This window comes from Falco rusticolus, chromosome 6, assembly GCF_015220075.1.
Source record: "Falco rusticolus isolate bFalRus1 chromosome 6, bFalRus1.pri, whole genome shotgun sequence".
NCBI classification, from domain to species: domain Eukaryota; kingdom Metazoa; phylum Chordata; class Aves; order Falconiformes; family Falconidae; genus Falco; species Falco rusticolus.
The window spans coordinates 33,417,896-33,442,046 of record NC_051192.1 but is presented as its reverse complement, the minus strand read 5'-3'; the positions used below and the strand labels follow the sequence as shown (position 1 = coordinate 33,442,046).

The 24,151-nt window shown below is 36.4% G+C and overlaps 1 protein-coding gene across 1 annotated transcript; it reads right to left on the bottom strand.

Moving 5' to 3' along the window:
- Positions 1-16,016: 16,016 nt before the first annotated feature.
- CENPW (centromere protein W) lies at positions 16,017-23,874 on the bottom strand. The gene is made up of 3 exons (XM_037392440.1): positions 23,712-23,874; positions 18,644-18,757; positions 16,017-16,953 (listed from the first exon to the last, which is right to left on the bottom strand). Exons 1-3 carry the CDS (start codon positions 23,799-23,801, stop codon positions 16,927-16,929), a joined length of 231 nt encoding a protein of 76 aa, XP_037248337.1. The 5' UTR covers positions 23,802-23,874; the 3' UTR covers positions 16,017-16,926.
- Between the last annotated feature and the right edge of the window lie 277 nt (positions 23,875-24,151).

The window sequence follows — 24,151 nt, the reverse complement described above, 5'->3', positions numbered from 1 at the left end:
GATTTATAACTCATAAAGACTACAGTGTGCAACTGGCCCAATTATTTTCAGAAAGAGTTTGTATTGTATCTGAAAGGTAATGACTAGTGTATAACCCAAAGCTTTCCTTTCTCTCTGAAAAATCCACACTCAGTGCATTGGAAAGATACAGCTTGACCTTCTTCCTTCAGGAAAACTGCATATGATTTGATTATGGAAGCTTTTCAGAGGTGGGAATGTTAAAAGAATTGTTTCAGTCTGCATTTATATAACCAGAGCTCCTGTTTCATATGTTTAAATAATTGTAAAAGCACAAAAATAATTATCTGAATAAAAAGTCTATAATGGTAGTTATTTCCCAATGTTTTATAATCCATTGCTTCTGTACACTCACTGAAAAGTAATGCTGATGTAACTCCTTCAGAAAAGTACAATACAGCATTTTCTGCTTGATTCCAGCAATGATTTTAATACAGCTGCTCTTGCTATATCTACTATGTTTAGTTACAGTAGCCATGAAAACCTCAAAATGGGTATAAAGTTTTGCAGCTTCAGCATATTACAAGTTTAACAGTCTCTGGGAATGATGAGCCATCTACTTTATGGTAGTACACAAACTGCTGGAGCCTAAAATCAGAAAATTCTTTTGTTGGGTCAAACATTACTATTATTATTAATATTTTTAAACCCAAATAAATTGAATAGCATATCAAAATTTTGGTATGGCGTTTGGAATGGTAAATGGTGGAATATTTTGCTTTACGTAAATACCTAGGATTAAAACCTATGTTTTCTAATGAGGCTTTTTCCTGAGTAAGCCAGATCAGACTCAGAATTAATATTTATTTCTTTCTTGTACTTTCCAGCACCCCAAAGAAGTCAAGACAGACATACAAGCTTAGGCAAAGCACAAAAAGAAAAAAATTTACAGGGGATTATCAGCTAATCTTTTCTGACTTGATATCCATGTCAATACCTGGCTCTGATTAAAAGTTTTCAGGTATTCTAGCAGAGCCCTAAAATTGAGACTTTTTTAGTAAAGCAGATCCAGAGCTCAGACCCAGCACTAAGAACATCCAGCTATCAACCCCTTGCATATCTTAAAGGAAAGAGAGTGAGAGAAAAGGAAAGAACCTTCATGCACTGAGATTTACTGAAAATGTATGCTTTTTAAGTTTAATTTCATTAAAACATTTTTTCAAAACATATTTTTTTTTGCTATTATCTCTTTCTTCTATCTTTATAGAGAAGAAAGTCATAAAATGAAAAGAATAGAACAAGGAAATCCTACTATCTCATGGCTCTGTAGCATTTGTTTTAAAAACAAGAACATTTACCCAACTCCAAATGGACAATTAGTTAAAATTTGAAAAACTCTGGATCAACCTGCTTGTCCACCTGGGATGAAATGGAAATCAAATGAGAGAAAATCAGGTCAACAAAAAAAACTTCCTTTTGCTCTGGAACAGTCTAACACAATGAAATTGATATTCGGAAGTATAGTATTACATAGTCTTTTTAAAGAGAGATTTAAACTTATCAAAACAAATTAGAGCAGGAAAATATTTTAATAAAGACAAAATCCATGAAAGTTTTGAAACCGACTTCATGCCACAAGCTACCGTGTGAACGTGAGATCAATGGAAATAGCAGAAAGGTAAACTGCATCATATTGACAATCATATTGACAGTAAGATGAAAGAAATTCATAGCACAACTTGCTCCATAGTAATTAATGTTTTTCTATGTCTAGACCATCTTTCTACCATTTTTTCCTATACGCCATGCATATTTTACTTAAACAAATGCAGTCTAGACCCATCTTTAAATACTATGTTTGGGAAAACCCCAGTTAGTATATCCAAAAGCTGACTTAGGCACTTCTCTGGTTTAGGAGCTAAGGTTTGAAAGCACTGGCCTTTTAACCCGGTCTCTCAATACACATAGGACAAGTTCCTCATATTTCTTCTCACAACAGACAATGTTCTTAGTACTCATGGTATCTAGAAAGAGAAAAAATAGCTAAATCCTTTTAGTGTAAGCATTTAGATAACCAGGTGTTAATATGAAATATTTAACAGCAAGATTCTCCAAATGAATCAGAAAATACACTGACAGATAATCTAACCAACCTTAAATTTAAGATATGATTGAAATCTAGTGTGTTCAGTATAACAATCTGGTAAAAATGGGTCTGAATGGAAATTAAGAAACAATGCTTTAGCCAGTTCATTTTCATAGAATCATAAGACCCTTCCAGATATTCTGGATATATAATTAAACAGAACCAGGACAGCATGGAACTATATTTAATAGAGAGGACTTAAAATAAAATTCACCTGCATGTAACTGAACACAAAACAACTTCCAGCACCTCTTACTGAAACCAAAGTAGTTTTTCCTTTCTTGGCTTCAGAAGAGCAACTGTGCTTCCCTGTAGTTAGCACAACTAAGTTATACTCCTCAGAGGAAGGATGAGAAATAGATTCCCATGGGACCCACCTCTCTTCTAGACCGTATCTTGCTTTAATTATGATTCAATTCAAAAGCATATCCAAATAACGTATCTTGGCAAAATGAAGATGTTTTACTCACTACAAAGGACTGTATAAACCTTCTGGCACTCAAAAAATTCACTCCTATCAGGACATGAAAAGTTGGAAATGCGGGAGTTGGGGTAAAGTCAGTCATCCTTTCCACTGAGTTTGCAATGATTATGACTTGGATACATTCCAGGTTTACTTAATAATATTAAATAATAATATGGAATAGCATTCTTCCCCTCACAAATGGCCAGTCATCGTTCAAAATTTAGAAAAACCAAATAAACCTGATCAAGACATTTTGGAGGGGGAGCAGTCTCTGCTGCTTCACCTGAAAAAGTGAGGAAAGAAGGGGGAGCTATGAAGACTGTCCAGCCTAATATTTCTGGGGTTGGTAAGGGAAATTTTGAAACTGTTCTACCTCATTCCATATGTCAGTTGGACTCAAAACACCATTGAGCAGATGAGAGTAACTACAGCAACGGCAGCTCATACCTCATCCTGTACTAAGACCTTTGATATGGGAAAGTAAGATGAGATGTCACAGATCTGGTTGTCCCCCATGACCAGGATTTAACTCTTTTTGTTGATGGAGTGACATACAAGGACCTGAGTAAACTAGAGAAACAGATCAAGTATTTTCACTTTGCTGTGTATAGAAGAGAGCTTTTAGGACTCAAGAATCTGCATTTGAACTCCACTCTTCCTCTTCTTTCAGTTCAGAAGACATTTACAGTTCTCAGTTACAAGAATGAAAACACATGGCTGGGGTCTGAGGCCGTATCTTGCCAGGATGGACATTCAGTGGGCTGGCTAGAGACATCGTCTTATCCATACATAGAGAAAAGTACCTGTATGTATATGTGTTATCATTTGTCTCTGTGTGTGTGAAAATTTCACTTCCTCTCCCAGGTTACAATACTCATGGATTTAAAAACAACATTCTCGCAAAAACTCTTCAGCACGGTTTCTTGGTAGAAACAGTTCCCTAAATATTTTGCTTTGGAAAATGTATTGAGTTAAGGATTGCCATTCTAACACACATTGAGACCAATTTGGTTGAAAAGGTTATGCGCTACACTTTTATCAAATCATTGATGCATGCTGCTGCAAAATTGGCTAGATAAAATCCTAGCAAATTCCCCCAAAATTTTTTTTCCCCTTGACATTAAGTAATCTATTTTATATGGCTTATGATACGGTCTTATGAAATACAGCGAACACTTTTAAGATGCATTAATTTTGCTTTACATAAGAAAACCGTGTGATGTTGAACAAAATAATTGGGATAACATTTAACAACACTTAAGTTTCTGATGATTTATGTTTTTTGAGGAATCCAGCAAAACAAGGAGGGGACCCAAATGTATGTTTGTAGACTATGTCATTTTCAATTTATTAACAAGTAGGAAGCAAGCGAAAAGGATTATATGTTTTCCTTCCCCCAGGCTCTTTCAGGAAGGCAAACTCCCAAAATGGTTGGAAAAGTTCCAGAAGAGGAGTTGAGTTTTCTGTCTTTCTGAAATTGGGATGAGGCAACTGGCAGGGCTCTGTGCCAAAAAGGTGTTGGCTGCCATCATGGCTGTACCCAATGAGGGCTTAGAAGAACAGGAAAGTGTTTCTATTTATTTTTAGTTGTTTTCTTACTCCTTCTTCTTTTGAAGAAATTCTTATAAAAACGTTTATCTTGTCATCATGTGTAAATTATGTAGTATATTTTCAGTATTAGAGGGTTATGTCCACCCCACTGTGGGTTATATATCAAGATTCCTGCAGCTGTTCTGAAAAGTATTTTACTCTGAAGATACTCCAAAGTTCTGGTTGACTTAAATTTGGAATAAGGATTTTGCCATTATATGCTTTATGAGAGGGAGGCTGGTAAATGTCTGGACTTTGGAACTGACTTTGTGATATTTGGACTGCACATACACATCATGTGGTGAATTAGCATGTGGTGTTCTTATGCAAACAATAAAAACAAAACAAAGAAAGAATTAAAAGTGCATTTAAGAAAATTAGTTTCAGCATATGACTAAAACAATCCCATAATAGCAACAACTTTGCGGTAAAGGTACATACTTGCCAAAAATATCTGCTAGTGTGGAAGCCTAGTACTCAAACCCCTCAATTTAGCAGTAGTAGAGAAGCTGTTACTTAGTTAACATCAAGTATCATGAAGAAAAATTAAATGCAGTCTGGAGACTGCACTTAAGAGCAAGATACAGTAGTCAAACCTATCCAGGCAAAACCTTGCTCCCATTTTCAGCTGTGTAGAACACTTTGTATGACTTTGGACTTACACCAGTCTAAACTGGAAAAATTTGGCCCGAAATGTACCTACAGACAAAAAAAAATAAAATAAAAAAAAATTAACAATCCTAAAATTTAAGAATTATAGACATTAAAATATGTTCACCTGCAAAGTTCTTTATTTCAGCCAATTGATATTTCCCTTCAGCAACTGCAATGCCCAGCCAGCTGAGCCCCCAAGAAAATCTACGCTTAAAGGCAGTGACAAGAATGGGTTTTCTTACTGGAGGCAAGATACACAATTCTATGATTTTTAATACTGATCCCTTAAATGTTAATAACTTCTGTTATTTACCTCAGTTGAACTGAGATTTGGATCCTACTGCAAAACAGATAACAGACAACCAGAGAAAGTAGCTTGCCTAAATCATAACTGAGGGCATAGATCGTAAAGAAGTTATTGTCTGCAAATTTTTAGTAGTTGGCTTTCTTTCAGATCAAAGGGTTTCAGTTCTTAGAACCACTTATATTGGAGATTACATCTGTTCTTCCTGGACTTTTCCTAGAGGGGAAGGGTTTTCCCCAGTGCACTTGGTCAATCTTTCATCTACTGTGTATGATCTGTACAAATACAGTAGTTCACGCCAACAAAAACAAACAAATAAATAAATAAATGATTGAACTTTAGTAAGGCTGTATTATTTGTCACACTTATACAGTTCTGCAGCTAGAACCAATCAACCACTGTGAAATATTTTCCACCAGTGTTAACTCAGATTTTTAGCGATACATATTTCAGCTTAGCTTTTCCCAAGTTAATGAAATTAAGTTTATCATCAGGAATAGGGATTTAATCAATATAAGCACACTTCAGAAAGTGTTTACTGGAAGGCATGTTTACATCTGTCTTCTGCAAGCTTCCAGCTAAGAATTATTACATATGTTCAATCAGGACAAAGAAACATAACATGCAAACTAACTGGCTGATCACAGACTGTTGCCTTTCGAATGGCAATCGGCAAAACCAGGCAGCTGACCAGTGGGCTAAAAAAAAACCTCACCAAGAATATTCAACAAACAATTCTGCGCAGTGAATACACTTGAAGAAACTGAATTATTTATCAACAATTCATGGTAAAGAAGGAAAATTTTGTGAATTTCTGCTCAAAAATGTTTTAGAGTACTGCAAGCAAACATTTAAATATGATACATTTACTGTTGAAAAGAAATACAATTAAAATGGATGGCTAATGATAGGAATTTCAGAGATACTAAAAAATCTGATCAATCAGCATGAGACAGTTTTATAGGGTAACAAAATCTAATTTCTTATCAGAAAAACCAAAAAAGATACCTGAAACTGAAAAAAATAAGGAAAGTAAGGATAAAGATTATTTTTTAATTGCTTAGGATGCCTTGCTCTCTTATCTTGCTCTTCTACTCCAGGGATATATTGTAACGTATATGAACCAACAATTCTAGCACGTATTTCAATAACAGATTACTGTGATCTAATAAGGTTAATTTAAACAATTTTTGGCAAGTCTCCATAGATTCAGCATTGGATTCCTTTTTTTTCCTCTCTTAATAATAAGAAATACTGTCAAACAAGGATTCACACGCAAAACTGCAATAGGGTTTTCAAACCCAAGGATTTAAAAACCATGTTATTTGCAAGATTTAGCCAGGGCTAATAAAAACTTCAGATTGACTCATTTTATTTACAGGGTCGGGTCAGTTTTTCAAATCTGTCATGAAGCATTGTGTTAGAAAGAAAGATTATACATAGAAAAACACGTATTAAGATAATATAAATGCTGCCAGTTACAGCAAGTCTATCATAGCTGCAGTTACAGAGTTGCAGATGATGGATGGGTAGAACTGCATCTTCTTTACTATTGGATCTTCCCGAGGGTCTCTACTGGCTTTACGCAAGCTCAAGAAAGACCAGAGAAAGAATAAAGTGGTGTAAAGGTAGTTTCAAACCACTTTAGGAAGTTGGGGCGGGGCGGGGGGGAAGGGAACGAAATAGGAAATAAATAGGAAATGCTTCCCTCTTAATCGGTTACCTCCTGCAATGTTTATGTTGTTAAATATCCACAGTTCACAAGGTAAGGAGAACCTTGCTTCTTACTGTAAGAAAAATACCAGGAACAATCTCCCCCTCAGTTTCGTTTTCTATAAGAAACACAGTTTGACTGTGTCTTTTATCAGCTCCATCTTAGGCTTGACATTTGGGGTATGGGTATGTATATAAATAAAAAACACTGGAAACAAAACAGATTTGACACTGCAATTCAGAAACATTCCCATGCTGGCTGCTCCACTTATGTGCTGAAAAGCTCTTACAGAAAATGTTTTGATGTGCGTCTTTATATCCTCAAGAATGTCTTCCTCCAACGGTTCATATGTCTCTGGTGTAGATTAGTTATGGACCTTTCACGCTGATGAGGTAATCCCCTTAATGTACTATACACCATAGGATATCCTCCTCCTCTGTTTCATGTTCTGACATTGCCAAAGGTCAGGAAAGTGTTTCATGTGGTGCTAGACCCTATTTAAATGGGAAATTACAAGAACAGATCAAAATTTATTTTTCTGGGTTTCCAAGGGTAGTACAAGAAGCCTAGGTAAAAAAAAAAAAAATTAAAAATAAAAAAAAATATTGAGTGTACCTTGTATTGAAAGTAGAGTCATAGTTCTCCTCAGAATTTGATATCAACCTCTAAAGATTTATTTCCAATATAGTGATTGGTAACACAGTGGTACTGATACAGTAAAATGAGATCCGTACTGTAACTGCTAAGAATTTTACTCATAGAAAATGTAGACTTCACATCAAACAGTAACATCATAAAAATAATTTATGTTGAATGCAAAAATTACTGCTCTAAACACATGATTTTTATTAGAAGTATACTTCCTCTGTAACAGAGGCATGTAAAAATTAAATTAACTCAGAAATAAAGATATTTTGTTACGCAAATTATGTCTCAAACATGGTCCACATTTCTTTTCAAGAGGGATGCAGACAAGAATTAAATTTACTAAGCTCTAAAAATATTATACACAAGCTTTTTAACAAACATTATAATTATACATGGAATTTGCAAGAGAAAAAGTGAAAAAAGTTGGTATTTCAAAAGTGTTTCTTTACTGTTAGAAGTATTTTTCCTGTTTGTACAATAACTTCATTTTATTTTTTTAACAAACTGATATTACTACAGTTTATAAAGTCCTAGATGTGGTACAGCTTTAGACATTAAGCTTCTAATCTAGTTTTCTCAAAAGAATATGTATTCCTTAGAAAAAAAAATAAAGAAAATGAAACAATGTTTTTCAACCAATAATTAACACAGTAAAGAAGAAATGAAATTGTCTTTATTCATGTTTACATTGGATCTGATGCTTTTCTCTCTTTTGTTAATAATAATTAAAAAAAAAGTTGGGTTGGTTTTTTTTTTTTTGGGGGGGGGGGGGGGGGGGGGGGGAGGGCAGGGAAATTTCCACAATTTTTAAGCAAAAGCAACAGCACTGCTAATGATGCTAATGAAGGCTCATCTTGTGAATTATCTCCCCAAAGGAGCATCTAAATTTAATAAGGAACATGGAGTATTTGCTTCATCTATTCTTTCAACTCTTTAAAGCCTGGTACCTGTTAGCTTGGTATTTATTATTGCTTAGGTTCCAGCGTCAACGGTCTGTGACACTGCAACCATCCTCTCCCTCTCTTCCCTTAGCATTGAAGTTAGGGGTTGGAAAAGGAGGAACAGAAAATACTTGGAAGAAACTGCTTAATCTTAAAAATTAAGAATATTAGGAATGTTATGGAAACTGGAAGATTTCTCTGGGAGATGAGTCATAATTGGATTTTCATGCTCGAATAAAGGCATACAGTATCAAATACTTTGTAAAAAACCTTTAAAATATCTAGTAGTCCCTGTAGTTGGCAAAAAAAAAAAAAAAAAAAACCAACAACAACAGAACACCTAAAAAAAAGAACAAAAAAAAATAATCTAACAAAAATCCTCTCCTGGATTCTCAGCTGGACAGTAGCTTGATATTGATGGGTTCTTCAGAGAATAGAACATAGCCCCAAGTAGTCTAAGTTCCATCTGGGGTTTTATACATTAGAAAATATCAGCCAGAGTTTCTGAACTGTAAAAAAAAAAAAACCAAACTAATTTTTTAAAAAGTTGTATACATAAAATCCAATACATACAGAGAAGGTCTTTACACATCATAACAAATGTTTTAAACTACTGTTAGTAGAGACAAAACAATACTCTCTTGGTAAATCACCAAATTTCTATGACATCGTTTGAGAGATGCACAGCCTTCTGCTTCACCAGGAACTTCACCAAAAAAAAAATAAAAGCCATTAGAAGAGCTTTCCTTGGGAAAGGAGTATCCAGCTTACCCCATCCTCTTCCCTTGTGAATGAAAGTGGGCAAGCAAGAAGCAGGAAAAAAACATGTTAGCAGAAATATCCAAGGTACAATTCAGGTCAATACACAAAAGTTTGTTTTGGAGAAGTTCAATGTAATTAAGCATCCATCCTACCCAAGTAAAGATGATTTGGAAAGGTGTTTTCTTTTTATTTCCAGGAAAACCTTGCAAAAGATTCTAGGTTCATGAGAATAATATGCCAAAGTAAAACTGCTGTGCTTGCAGCTCATACTATGTTTTTAATATTGTCTATTCTTCCAACTCGGCTATAGTTGCACTGTTTAGCAAATAAGTTCAACGTAAGGCATGGTGAAGGTGAACAATAAAATTTGTGTTTGTAGGTACAAAACTATAGTACAATTAACACAACTAACACCTTTTCAAGCCAGTAAGGTATTCCATAGATTGTTGAGACAACTTCAAAAATTGCAGTCAACAAACAGTGTCATTAAACCCTAGGTCCTACTTTCCCAACCTTACAATGTTTATGCTTATGCAACATATATGCAGAAATATTTCAGTGACCAGGGAAATGTAAGCAACGATATTTCAAAATCTTTTATAAGGGCTACTAGCTCCTATGCTTGGCTTCTCCCTGAAGATTAATGTTTTTGTGGAATTTAATATTTGAATTTTACTTACAAATTAGGATAACTTAAATAAAATATTCTGTATTAATGTCCACAAAAGCACAGAACAACCTACAGGAAAGGTTAGAAAAAGAAAATTCTCCAGAGCAGCCCTGCTATAGAATCATATGGAAAGACACCAGGGCCATTCCAGTACTGATGTTCCAAGAAATTCCCCCAGAATGTCATGGATACAGCACTGTGTTTTCCAAGACTGGATACTTGCCCGAAGCAGAGTCTCACCTCACAGACCCATGGCACACATAGCACACACCACAGAGCCACAGTAGCTGAGACCAGGGAAAGTACCATGTTCTGCCTTGACTGTGAGACTGAAGCTTTCATCTGCAAAGGTATCTTCTGAGACTGGTGGATTCAAACTAATTTCAGATCATTTGTCTGCAAGACATTGTATAAACCTGAAATAATACCAGTGATGGGGCTAGATTGTGGGGTTTTTTTCAAGTTTGGAACCATTCTTAGCCAACTGTTCCTTCTCTCCTTCCCATTTTACAAATTTCAGTCAAAGAGAGGAAAAGAAAGCTTCGCCTAGCTGTTGATGGCTCCTTTGAAGCTTTTTCTTTAAATTCTCTTGAACTCAGTATACATTTCAAAGCCAACAGACTGATGAAGGATTCTCACACTAACTACAGTGCCTACTCATCAAGTTCACTATCTTCAGTAACTTTCCTTGTTTCCACTAAAAAGCAAACATCACTGCCACCCCCCAAAAAAACAACCCCACAAACTAACCTAAAAAAACCCACAAGTAGTAATGAAGGAGGACTCTCATTCTGAAATCCGTAGCTGCATATATACATATATATATAAAAATATATTTAAAGACTTACTAACATATGACAAACAAATATAAGCGAACAACCCGTTGGCCATTTAAGCGTTTAAATGAAAAATGAGTTATTGCCCAAATTCACATAAAGAATACTAACATGCCTTCAAAGAAAATTGATAGTTAATCCATTCTTTTGGCAGTAGTGGATTTTCAAATGTTGCAGCCCTAAATTAAAACTTCAGTATGTTCTCCAGTCTTATCCAACAAAAGGAAAGGGAAACAATAATGAAGACAAAAAACTAAGCAAGATTAATTTCTTTTGTCCACTTCTGAACTTGAATTTTCAAGGTTTCTTCATGTGAATTTGTGGAAAGAAAACTTTCAGGATAGGCAACAGGAGAAGTACCATCAAAATTAATTACCATGTGGAACCCCAATGACAATTTTGGAAGATATCCCATACACCAGAAAACTTTAATTAAGCTGAAGTTAAGGTCGAACAGACACAGCGCCAACTATTGAAACAAGTTTCAGAAGAGCATTGTTACTTAGACTATATGAAAACTACTGTCCTCCTTCCCCCAAAACCCAACCCTTTAAGTCTGGAAATTGCAGAAACCCACAATTAAACTTCAATATGAAAAACAAATTGTGAAACTACAGAAACAGAGATAAGGTTGGCCAAACAATCATTTGCTATGCCATACCTTTCCCTTTTCCTTACAAGACTCCCCTCTCTTTTAAAAAAAAAAAAAAAAAAAAAAAATTAGGGTCTGTCTATAACTCATTTTTAATTGCTAACTGACCTCCAGAAATCAGTAATACTTAAACAGCTGACTAATTTTGGAAATGGTATTGTTTTCACTCCTCAGAGTAAATTATGTGTGTACAAACTACAGAATAAATAATTTAAATAAGTTTAAATGTAACCCATCACCAGTATGTTAACTTTAGCTTTTACTCTATCAGTACCATGCACCACCTAGGACTAGAGGCTTCCTCGTACTAAGTTTTCAGCTATGTAACAGAATTTTAAAGACTGGCTTAATTTACTTGAATGTTTTCCCTTATCTGGTTTATTATAAAACTTGAGCAAATCTTACTCAAACTGATTACAGTTACATATTCTAATCTGCAAGTGTACTTACCTGAAGTTAAACAAATGAAAAAAAAAAATCACATTAGGCTGTCACTTTTAGAGGTTAGCACAAATACGCTTAGACCAACTTAAACCTGATATAAGGGATTAGAACCTCCAGATAATCCAACCCTATTCCTTATTATAATGTAATTTTTGATTCAGGATCTGTTCAATTGCCCAAATATGTAGCTTTCTGTGCTTTCTACACACTTACGTAACAAAACAAGAGTCTGTGTTCCTGTAGAGACTGACCTAGTGCTAGAAGGTTAAAAGCAAGCCATTCCTGTAGGAAGTGCTCTTGGTTTTAACTGCTGCGATTGCATTATCACCCAGTAGTAAGGCTGTGCCTACATGTCTTTTGTAAACCAGAAGTAATTTTAGAGCTGTTTAGGCATTCTACGCTCTACCAAGTTCTCCACGCACTGAAATCATTCCCCCAGGAAAGCGACCTTCTCAGTAAGAAACTTGATCTCACAGGTATCAAGTGACCTGAAAAGATCTTTCAGCAGTTTGGTCAGCATGACATTAATAACCCAGCCCACAGGAGGATATTATGTACCAAAGCCTGTGTGAATTTGTTGAATGTGGACTGCAAAGAAACTGACATACCCCCAACATTGTTCAGCAAACAGTAGATGAATGAATTCCAACTATGTCTGCAGAACCAGAAGCTGTCAGGTGGGAAGACTCTTCACCAACTTCCTCAAGAACTTGCAATTCTGTATGTAACACAACTAAAATGCTGTCAGCATCTTCTCAGCCCAGAACTGAAACTACTCAAACATGTAAGAAGTTTGTTCTATTATGCTCTTATCATATGTGAGTAGGCTACCACAGCAGCTACAAGTACAGTACCACTAAAACATATCAAGGAATCTATATTCCAATACTTACATATATAGTATATTGAAATGAAAAAAAAAATAAACACAGTGCTGTGAAACAATATGAACAACTCAAATTTACAGCTCTGGAAAATGTAATTTTGCTTTACTGTAAGCAGCACTTTTATTTGAAATATATGTCACACCTAAATATATACCCACAAGTCACCTCAAAACCCTATGTATTTAGTAGTTAATGTCCTGTCATTAGTTGTTCTAAGCAGATAAACAGCAATTCAACCAATGTGAGCTACATATTTTATCATTAAGGTTGCAATATAAGCCCATGTCCTGTACAAAAAATCTCCTGCATAAAACTGCTCATAGAACACACTAGTTTTTAAAAACAAGGCTATGCTGTACAAATAAATATAAACCTAGAACTAAGAAAACTATCCGATGCTGAAACACTGAGCTTCGAAGAAAGAAAAATCTTCGCAATGCATCAAAGCCTCACATATCTGACTTTCACCCTCTCAGCATGGATCAGCAGAATACCCTTTTTGATGTGAATGAGATTTTTTTTTTTCTTTTTTTTTTTTTTTAAACTTTAATTGCCCTACATTTGTCAGCAGCACAGGTTTGGCGGTCTTAAAGAATCTGGAAGTGTCACTTTTTAGTAGGAATAAACAGAATGTTTTCTTTAATAGGAAGTCACTGCAGGGAAGAAAATGACAGTTTTTGCTCTATCCCCACCTTATGGCTAGAAAAAGAATTTTCCTATCACAGCATATATATTTCTGATTTTTTTCCTTTACTTTATCACTATAGACAAAGAATATGTCCTATTTGTATCTATTTGTATTATGCAACTTAAGGTGGTTTTTTTTTTTAGCAATCATGCATTCCCCCACATACAAGCACAATGAAACTCCAAAGCGTAAGTGTCCTCTCTACCACCTGTATTGATTTTCTGAATCAAAACAGCAGACTTAATAATCCAACATAGCTTTAGATTCAGACAGGACAGTAATTATTTGGGCCCTAACCCACAACATCATACAGGTTGATATATTCCTGTTGACTCCATTAGGAGTTAAACAGCTAGATCTCTCCATGGATCTACCTTCACTGATATACCATTCTTAATATTCACATTTAAAAAAAATACTTTTAAATCTAGGAATCAGGTGATTTATACCACTCAGAAAATATTAAACTTACACATCCTACAAAATAAAAGGGTGCATGAATCTGGTTTTAAAGTTTTCACAACTATCTTCTCTCTTCACTTGCAAGAAAAATGATGTGACCATGAGAGCTAGAATTGTCCATACTCCTCATAAGACTTACTTAAGTTGGCAAATAGCAGATCCTCTTTATTCCGTCACTCCATACATGAGATGAAACAAAAATATCAGCAGCACCACCCCACAAGGGAAAACACTCTCTTCCCTCATGGCCACCTGCTTATCAATAAACATTTTTCTTCTTCTGTGCCTTAAGCACTTATGATGCCACTCGCTGGCCCAGGGACTAACACTAGCTACATGAAAAGCTGAAAACCAACATGAGGGCCACCACAAATACTTTTGCCAAATTCTTCTTTCTTACTTTCTTACTTTTCCCTCTTTCATTAATGGTCATAGTGAAAGGGTGCAGTAGGACATGAAACAGAAACATACTGAGAAAGCTGCAAAGAGAAGAAAGAATGGAAAAACTGAATAATGTCTTACTGTGCATTTAAATTTTTATGTTTTCTATCCTGTTTTCTGAGGAAATGAAGAGTCATAACTGTATTGTCAGAGCACCCCCCTTCCCAAAATCTCTTGAATCTTACCTTTAAAACCAGAGGAAATTCAATAGTGAGTCAATAGCCTCAGTGGTTTCTAAACACTGAATTTCTCAAGGTTTCATGGAAACAGAAGCGTAGAAGAGACAATGCATCTGCATGACTCTTCCCTCAATAATCCTTGCCTTTTTTCTACTAATGACAGAGAATCAACACAGGAATTTAAATAAGAGAACCCAAGCTCGTTAGGACTTCTACCACAGATCTAGTTTAAAAAGACATTTTCTAGAAATATGTGCTTTGATGTTTTGTCATTAAATAGAGATTCAATAATGGAAAAGAATTACTAATATATTCTCCGAAGTTGTATTAATTGGAAGTGTTCATGACTACATTGCCGTAAGGCGTTACGATTTTTAAAATCTAGTAAGGAGTACCGATTAGAAGAGACCCTATGTATATACACGAAGGAGTACAGGAGAGCTGCCAAATATGAATACAATTAACCTTGTAGTGAATGTTCAAGAAGATACTAGAAAAAAATAAGAGCATTGTATACTTCTGAATGCTTAACCACACTACATCAACCACATTAAACTTTAAATAAATGCTTACTGAAAATTAAGAGACCTGCCAAGTTATTCAGGTCTTCTCAATACCTGCCTGCTTCAGCTAGTATGAAACATTCACAAAGTAGTCGCAATCTAGCAACAGAATACATTCGGATTCAAACGTCTCAGGCCTGAAGAAAAAAACCCTCTCCAATTAAAAAAAAAAAAGGCACTTTCTTAACTATGAACACAAGCCGAAAACACTGTGTAAGATATTATAACAGTGCACTGGTGGCTGGTTTTAACCCCTCCTTGCCTTCTTTCCCTTCCCCAATGGTAGCTGATTATCCATCTACTACATAAGAATGAGAACACTCTGCTAAACTCACAGTCGATCTTGCTCCTAGGCAAATAAAAAATAAGAAGTGGACATCAAAACAAGTTCCAAAAGCTACAGCACTCAAACAACTGTATGATGAGGAAAGGTATGTGGTTTTACAAGACCGTAAGAAAATATTTCAGGGAAAAATTAAGAGAAAACATTTCTAACAAAGGAAAATCTAGTATTGTAATAAAACTGTTAAATCGCAGACAGTAATTAAATACCTAGCCAGATCTCCCTTATTCCCGAGAAGGTACTTCAAATTATTAAGTCCAAATATCCTCTACACATGTATGTTCTCATTTTTCTTTGTGGATTCCAATGGAATAAGAGAAGAAAATGCAGAGTAAGGAATCTAGTCAACCTTACAAGAAGCAGACTAAACTAAGCCCCTGAGTTAAGCAAGCAGAAGAGTCATCCTTTCTTTCTGCATACTGTAAAAGAATGACTTTTCAAAAGTTGTACAGGCTTTTAAAAGTATGTGGACAGTTTCCTTAGATTACAAAAATATAAAATGCAATTCTTTTTTACTGAGTTTCTAGAATACACTCAGTAACTTGTTAAACAGAATTAGACTACTCAATATAAAATGTTTCTTAAAATTCTTTATTTTAAGAATAGATCACTGTGCATAAGCATCAGATACCTCATATTCCACAAAACTGTATTACCAGCTCAAAATGTGAGTTTCAACTATATCTTTATTAAAAGATTTATTAAGAAAAGCATTCAGCAGCTGTTTTAAAATATCAGATTAGGAACAGATATGATCTTAATTTAAGAAGATATTTTTACATAATGAACATTTCCAGACTTCTGACAAGTTAGGATGACACTCATCGAAAGGGAGGAGGAAGTAGCTTGGCACTCATGCCAACTGATCTTCACTATTTGTACAGGATCTAACTTCAAAAACATCAGCTGTGCCAGATCTTTTATTATCCATAACATGCATCTCTCCACACCAACTGCATCAGAGACCACCAACTTGTCTCATATACCACATCAAACAAAAGACCAGCTTAACAGTTGAGTGCTATTTAGAATACAAAGTATGTATTCTTTCCCCAGAACACAGAAGTTTCAGCCTATCTTTCAAAGTTATTTAGAAAATATTAAGACATTTATAAATAAATCGAAGCCAAGGCATTCAATACACTAGTTTCTACAGTGATTGTTTTGAAAGCCAAAATTTTGTTTAACTAGTAAATCTACTTTCAACGACTTGATCTATAATGGATTTAGTGGAACCTGCATTTTTATTGCTGTTCTCCTTTAAAAGTTTCACACTTATAATAAATGTCACATTGTACGTGAAAAGTGACTATGGTATAGGCATCCCTCTGTTATTATGGAAGAAATAAGGTACGCTGGAAGTCTTCAAGGCAAGTGACACACATTTTAATAGTATGCATGAAGTGTATGAAAATATACATTGTAAGATTTTTAAATTAGTTTTTTTAAGAAACAGCAAAATAGTCATGAGATAGACATCAATAAATACTTCCACGCGTGCAAAAAGCTGGCTCGCAGGATCTCACGTTAGTAAGAAAACACAGAAAAACATGCTTTTGAATTCCAGTGGTCTGTTTTCTAGCCTCTGCTTTTCTTTAAAATAACCTGCAAAAAGAAAAAAGTATATTTATAACTGCTTTTATTACTACAATCCGGGCTGCAGTAAGAAATCCAAAACGCTAGGCTGATCAGACCAAAGCTTCACCTAGCCAAACAATCCGCTTCCAGGAGTATAGCCACCAAGGGTAAAAGACTAGGGAAAAGGTTAGAAATAAAGCACATAGAAAAATGCAGTATCAGAAAGTTTGGTGGGTTTTGTTTGTTGTTTTGGTTTTTTTTTTAATAAGAACATTCATAATCAAGAACTCTGTAAAAGAAAAGGCTTATTTTAAAAATGAAATGCTGAGAAATACCAATAACACTTCCAAGCTCTCAGCATATTCCTTGAAGCTCTTACCCTGTTAGGCCTAGACAAAAAGATAAAAATAAGGTTTGCGATTATATGGCTACTACGCTCAATTTTTGTTTGTAATGCCTTATTTCTTTCTATATCAAGAGTACCCAGACCCTTGGAAGGACATTTTTTGGTTTGGAGTTTAAGTTGAAAAATGAACTTCAAAGCCCAAGTGGGACCATTTAAGTGTTAACATTATTAAAATACAGGCAATTTTTCCTTTCTTCTCATCTTAAAAAAAAAATTAATAAATGGAGCACAAAAATGTTCAAATAATGTTAAGATTGCAGTTAAAAAGAAATCACAAATGCAATTCCAACTGTAACATTCACTTGGCTACCCTACACATCCTGTATATATTTCTGTTACTATAGTAATACAAAGTATCAAACTAAACACTTCACCAGAGGGGGGTGGGGGGGGAAGATAAACAGAATCCAGGGGACCCAAATATCAGATAACACTGTTTTGTTCTTCCAGTTTGCCAAGCAGTAAATAGGTGGTTGAACAGACAACAAATTAAAGACTGAGTTCCTTCATGAAACCTAAAGCAGATACATCCTAGCGAGTGAAATGAGCTATGGAATACGAAGGATTCCAGTCATACTTTGGCACTACTCAAATCCCTTCTAGAGAAAGCTGCATAGTACCTTCCTCTTTCTCTTCTTTTGCATGTACACAAAACTTACCATGCTCTGTAATTCAAAGGGTTCCTCCTTCACAGATATTCATAGAGCAATTTTTTGTTATGCTTAACTACCCATATAACAACCCACAGTTTAATCCTCGCGTAGTCCTTCGCTTGCTGAACACATCACACGAAGTATCTCTTCAAGTACCATCCACACAATGCTGCAAGAAACCACTTCAAACATCTTTCAGACTAAGCAGGTAAGAACTGAAGGTGTAAAGTATTTGAACCTCTTTGAACTATTTCTCACTTGTTCCATAAAGCTTCATCTATATTACTGGAGTTAAAACAGAATGTTTCCTTGATATAGTACCATCTGAACTCCAACTTTGGAATTTGCTCCTATTCCCTGGGCTTTCAGGATGCCTGCTGGTAGACTACTGTGTAGACTTACCCACATAATGAAACTATGAACTTAAACATGGAATAATCAAAAATAGGGCTATATTTATTAGGGCAAGGAGAGTTAATTTGATGTCTTGGTAACTGTGAACTATGCCAACAATGGATTAAAGAACATTAAGTCTCTGCAGGTTCTGGACTATAAATCCAAACACATAAACACTAACACAGAAAACTTTTGCATATGCTTTTGTAATACATTTTTACATTAAACAAAAAAAAGAAAAATATTACAAATGCTTTATTACCTTTGCTGCAGCTATAGTGTGCTCAGGTTTAATTATTTTACTTTTGTTCTCAAAAGCCTTTGTCCTGGCTTCTTCTGCTAGCCGATGAAGAAACAGTAAGAAGCTCAAGTGTACCTTTAAAAGAGGGGAAAAAAAAAATTATCAAGAAGGGTTCAAACTGCTTAAGCATAGTTGGTTGGGTTTTTTTTTTTAAAAAAGTTCATTGTTTGAGACAGAGGATTCACATATTAGACTGCTTCCAAATTCCTGAAAGGTGTTCTCAGGAAAATGAAGTACCACTCAGTTCAAGTCCCAATAAATTCCCAAGACATTCCTTACTGCAAGATTCCAGTAAATAAAGTTTAAATTTGGTATACTTGAATAGTTGAAGTGCTCTAGAAATGATCATACAAACAACAACTGATCTAACAGAAGTCAAATCTGATTTTTATTAGTATTTTTATAACAAAATATAAATATCATAGAATAAGATGAAGCCTTTTTTGCTTACTAGTTAGTATAGTCAGTTTTCAGTCACTACAATGGCCAGACTTTTAACGAACAGCAAATTTATCCCTGCCTTATCAGCAAATGGACCACAGACAAGTTCAAGGACTTCTGCCCCTTTCCAGTGTAAAGAAGCACCAACATTAATTTCTCCAGAACAAAAAATTCTCCACTGTCAGGAGGCTCCATCTATTTTTTTCCCAGTTCATTGCTTACTTAACCTTTTTACATGAAAAGAACTGATAGGGCAGTATTCTGTTCAATACAGAATGCTACACTGCTAGTACAGAGGCAGCAAAAATTTCAGCAGGCAAGGAACTGATCTAACGTGGACTAAGAACTGCCAGCCAAAAGCACCCCTGTGCAATAAGTGACCTGTAATACAAATTTTTAGCATTATACAAACATTATGTGAACTGTTTTAACAGTCCAGCCTGAAAACTGGTAATTGCACCTTTTGTAAATTAAACTTTCAAACAATATTAACTTTGCTATGTGAAGTGTACAAAAATACATTTTCAATCAAGAGTGCATAAAAATACTTCTGAAATATATGAAAATATATGAAATATTTATATAAATTTATATACTTATTCTGCCATACCTCATCTGCAAAGCCTAGAAATATATAATAAGTAACAAGTTAGAGTTTATAGGAAATACTTTGGCAGTGGGTTTGCAGCACAAAGAATCTGTTAGAGGACAGGCATTTCACTGTCCATATGACAAGCAATTTAGGGTGGTTTTTTTTAATCTCCTGAATTAAATGAAGCCAGCATGCTATAGATAAATTTACATAATATTTGGCATCATTTGGGAGCATCTACAACACAAAAAGCAGATGTTCTTGCAGATTTATTTAGCAAAATATCAAAGCTATTTTTAAACTACTCTTTAGTTACACAGAAATAATCTCCGACAGAATCAAGCAGTGGCACTAAAATAGTGTTCAACATTAGAACGCTCATTATTAGACTTATCAACATGGAGGTTAGGTTTCTGGAAAAAACTTGGGGGAGAAAAGGGACATGGAACAAAAGCTTCCATACTTGCAAGTCCTTCTGCTGAGAATCCTAAAGGCAAAAGTATTAATTTTAAAACTGCCTTTAGGAAACACGTCTTCTCTCAGAATCACTGTACCTTTATCTTGCTATTTTCAAAGCGAATCGCTGCATGTGGAGAAGTTTCCCCTGCTATAGGTTTAAAAATAGTCACATAACTAAAATCAGAACGTTCCACAATAAAGCACACATGTTAATAAATATTCCAGATTATTCAAGGCAATTGAGAGAGGCTAATGAAAGGCAGAATGACTGAATAGCATGAGCAGCAGTTACTGACAAGTACCTAAGTGATACTGTATTTGTTTAAAGACATTGCTTTACTATGTATTATTGTCCATCTACATAAAATTTAGAAAGTTTTGAACTACATGTGAAAACTACCTTACACAACAGAATGCTTATTTCCCATAAAAAAAAGATTGCAAAGTTTTAAAAACGTATGTAAAAACTCACAACACTGCTTGCACAGCAGCTCCCACACACCTGTTCAACAGAACTAACGAATAGCAGGGACAAGCACTGTAATTTTTTTTGCGGCCATAACTTTAGAACAATTCTTTAGACTGATATTTTGCCTTCAGTCATCATTCTGTGCTGGTAACCAAGAAAAAAGGTGTCATTCAGTGCAATACTTCAAGCTTTTCCTGCAATGTAAATATAAACCTGCCCTTACAGAATAAAACAAGCAGCTGAGCTCTTGCTTTTCTTCTGTAATTTCAAGCAAGAGCAAAGTCTGCAGCTTTTTCTTCTCAGGCCGTTGAGGAGGGGGGAACAGCTGAACTTCAGTACTAAATCTTTACCTCTTATTTTCAAAAGGTAACTAACTGAGTTCTAATAGCATAGGGAAACCTTAAAAGCTATTCCTATCTCTTCACTCAAAAATATTATCACACTCCTTCAAAAAAATCAGCTTCTGATAATTTTGATGAAATTGTTAGCTACGCTGTGCACAGAGAAAGATAACACTTACAGAAACAGGTTCTGACAAGCTTCAAATTGCAAAGAGATTTGATTGAAAGAATCTGAAAACCGAAGAAGAAACATTCAAGTATTTAATAAATTATCTGAATTCTTATGTCTCTCAGACTTGTTAGTAACGATGACATAGGTAACACTGATTTATTGAGGAAAAATAATCACTGAAGGCCAAGAAAAGGAAAACAATCAGATTAAGTCATAAACTAGGTAGGAAGACCTCCTCCTTAGACTGGTTAGTACCACAGCAGATTCAAACCAGAGCACGGATCATTCAGGAAGACAACCCAGAAACCGAACTAGTTGATTCTCTATTCCCCCACAGAAGACACAAGCACTTTACTCAAAATGTATATGGTTTTGTCATGTTAAGATAGCTACTGTATCAATTTCTAGAGTATGCCATCACTCTTACAAGGTTTGTAGGGAATAAGAGAGACACTAAAAAACCACTCCCAAAACTTACTACTTGTCTAACTACAGAACTAAACTTTCCCCTCACCCTTTTTTTTTTTTTTTTAAATAAAGCAAAACTGCAGCTGTGTTATTTATTCATAGAAATAAAGAGCTAAAGAGCTTTTAGCCACATGCTTATTTGAAGAATATATTGGGCAATCCCCACCCCTGGGCATTCCTGTTTAAAGGTAAAATAAAAAAGCCAAGCCTCCTAACATAAAAGGCCATTTAATTTTACATCACCAGAAGAGATAATCCATGCTTCCACCACATTATTAAAATTCATTCTTATCTCATCCTTTGTGTTAGAATGAGTATTTGCATAGCTATATTTTAAGCTAGGTCAGATTGTTGTTGTTTGTTAGTTTCAGTCAATTCAATTCACTGATTGTCTTTGCAATCCACAGGATGCTGGTGCCAGGACAAAGAAGAGATGGGAACCAATGCCCAAGATCTGGATGGATGTCCCACTTACCCTTTTTCAGACAGCTACACTACCTTGAAGCCTAATTAACATGACCATGGAAACACAGACCAACTGTTACTAACATCTACAAAAAATGTTATTAGTGATTATGTAAGTTTGATTGGTTGACAATAAATGACACTGAGTAAGCTTTGAGTAGGTGTGAGCACAAGCAGCAAGGGGCCAGGTCTTTAGTCCATAAAATACTCCAAAGATAGCGAAAGAAGTAGGAAAAGATCTTATTTTTATTAGACCAATTAGAAAAATATGTACAGCTTACATTCAAATGTAAATCCCTTCATGTAATTAGCATATTCATTTCATCTATTTTTTTTCAATTTTGTATATCTACATTTAGCCTCATATACCCAGATACCAACCTTCAAGATGCTGCAAGACAACTTTTATACACGTAAGAAATACAGACTTACAATTCAAGTCAGGTACCATACTAGTATACAGCATGCATTAATGTTCTGAGAATCACACACATTTGTAAACAAGAGGGCATGACAGTTCAGCAAGTCAAGCCTATGAACACACTTCAAAGAATACTTTTTATGCACAGATATATTTTTTTTCCAACACAGCAGCTACCACAAGATCTCGAGGTCAGGTTTTCTTGCTGTACTCAAGTAATTTCTTGGTGAGACAAACCCTTCCTGTGCCACAAATCCCTTATTGCAGGTCAGAAGGAATCCAAATTGGTTGACCTGTTGTCTGAAACTTGTTTTGATGTGGTTCTGTTATGTCTACACCTTTATGACAGGTGTTTTAAAGCAATGAACAGGATCTCAACACCTTATTCTCATTAGATAACTAACAAGACTTGTCATTCCTTAGTTTTGGGCAGATTACTTAGATGGCCTTCTACAAAAGTAGGATCGATTATTCAAGATGACTTAATGGTTTAGCAACTCGTTGATCACAATTAAGTGGATTGATATCCGCATACCCGACCTGCCCTACATAAACAACAAACGTTACAGCCACGTAAACCAAATTCCCATTTCTCAGCCCGTTTACATAGAACTCTTCGAAGAGCAGCGTGTACATGTAATGACACAATATTTATGCATCAGCCTGTCCCTGAATCCCCAAATTCGGTCAGAAATCTACAATACAGCAGGCAGAAAGCTGCAGAAAGCTGCAGCCACTATTTACTAACGTTTTATTAGGCTAACCCGCCCTCCATCTCCCCACAAGTTTTGTGCCCCTCTGCCCGTAGGTCACCGCAGAAACACCCTGAGCAGTAACGTGACATCCCATTACACACAGCAACTACAAAGCGCTCCAGCACGCACAATCCACCGGCCCGCGTCTTTCAAGCAATAAAACATTTCGAAACTAAATGTCCCCACTTAGGGACCCCTGTCCCTAAGCGGCCAACTGCCCCCCCCCCCCCCCCCCCCCGCCCTGCGCTACCACCCCCAGGCTCCCCGGGAGAGCGCGGATGGAGCTGAAGGACTCGGCCCTCAGGCTCCCCACACTGCCGGAGCGGCCAGGGACCGCGGCCGGCCTCCGCCTGCCTCGCCGGTCAGGGGCCGGGGGCAGCGCCGAGGGGCGGAACGGCCCGCATCTCCAGGCCGCCACCGCGGCGCCCGCCCCTCTCCTTCCTCACCAGCAGGTCGGTGTTAGCCGCCAGGCGTAACTGAGGCTTGTGCTTCTTGATGATTTTCCGCAAAGTCGAGCGGGGCGCCGTGCGCTTCATCCTTCCCCCTCCTCCTCCCGCTGCTGCCGCGAAGGGGCCCAACGGCTCCCGCCCGCCCGCCGCCGCCGTTCAAATCCGCCGCCCTGGCGCAGGCGCGCGCCCGCCGTGACGTACTTCCCAACGGCCGCCCCCGAGGAGAGCGGCGGTGGCCGGGGCCGGGACCGGGGCCGGGACCGCTGCCTCCCTCCCGCCTGCGGCGTGCGAGCGGCGATCGAGCGGCTCCCTGGAAACCGCGGAAATCGTAGTAATCCGGGGAGACCCTCCTGCCCTCTCGGCGCACCCCGCAGTGGCCCGGCCGCTCGGGGCAGAGGCGCCGTCTCACCTGCGCTTGCGGCTCGGCGCCTCCGTGC

Excerpts from the sequence above, each read along its gene's own strand:
- CENPW (XM_037392440.1), bottom strand. The coding sequence starts at position 23,801 with ATGAAGCGCACGGCGCCCCGCTCGACTTTGCGGAAAATCATCAAGAAG. Across the intron at positions 18,758-23,711 it reads CGGCTAACACCGACCTGCTG|GTACACTTGAGCTTCTTACT; the intron begins GTGAGGAAGGAG and ends CCTCTTTTAAAG. Across the intron at positions 16,954-18,643 it reads ACACTATAGCTGCAGCAAAG|GTTATTTTAAAGAAAAGCAG; the intron begins GTAATAAAGCAT and ends TTCTTTTTGCAG.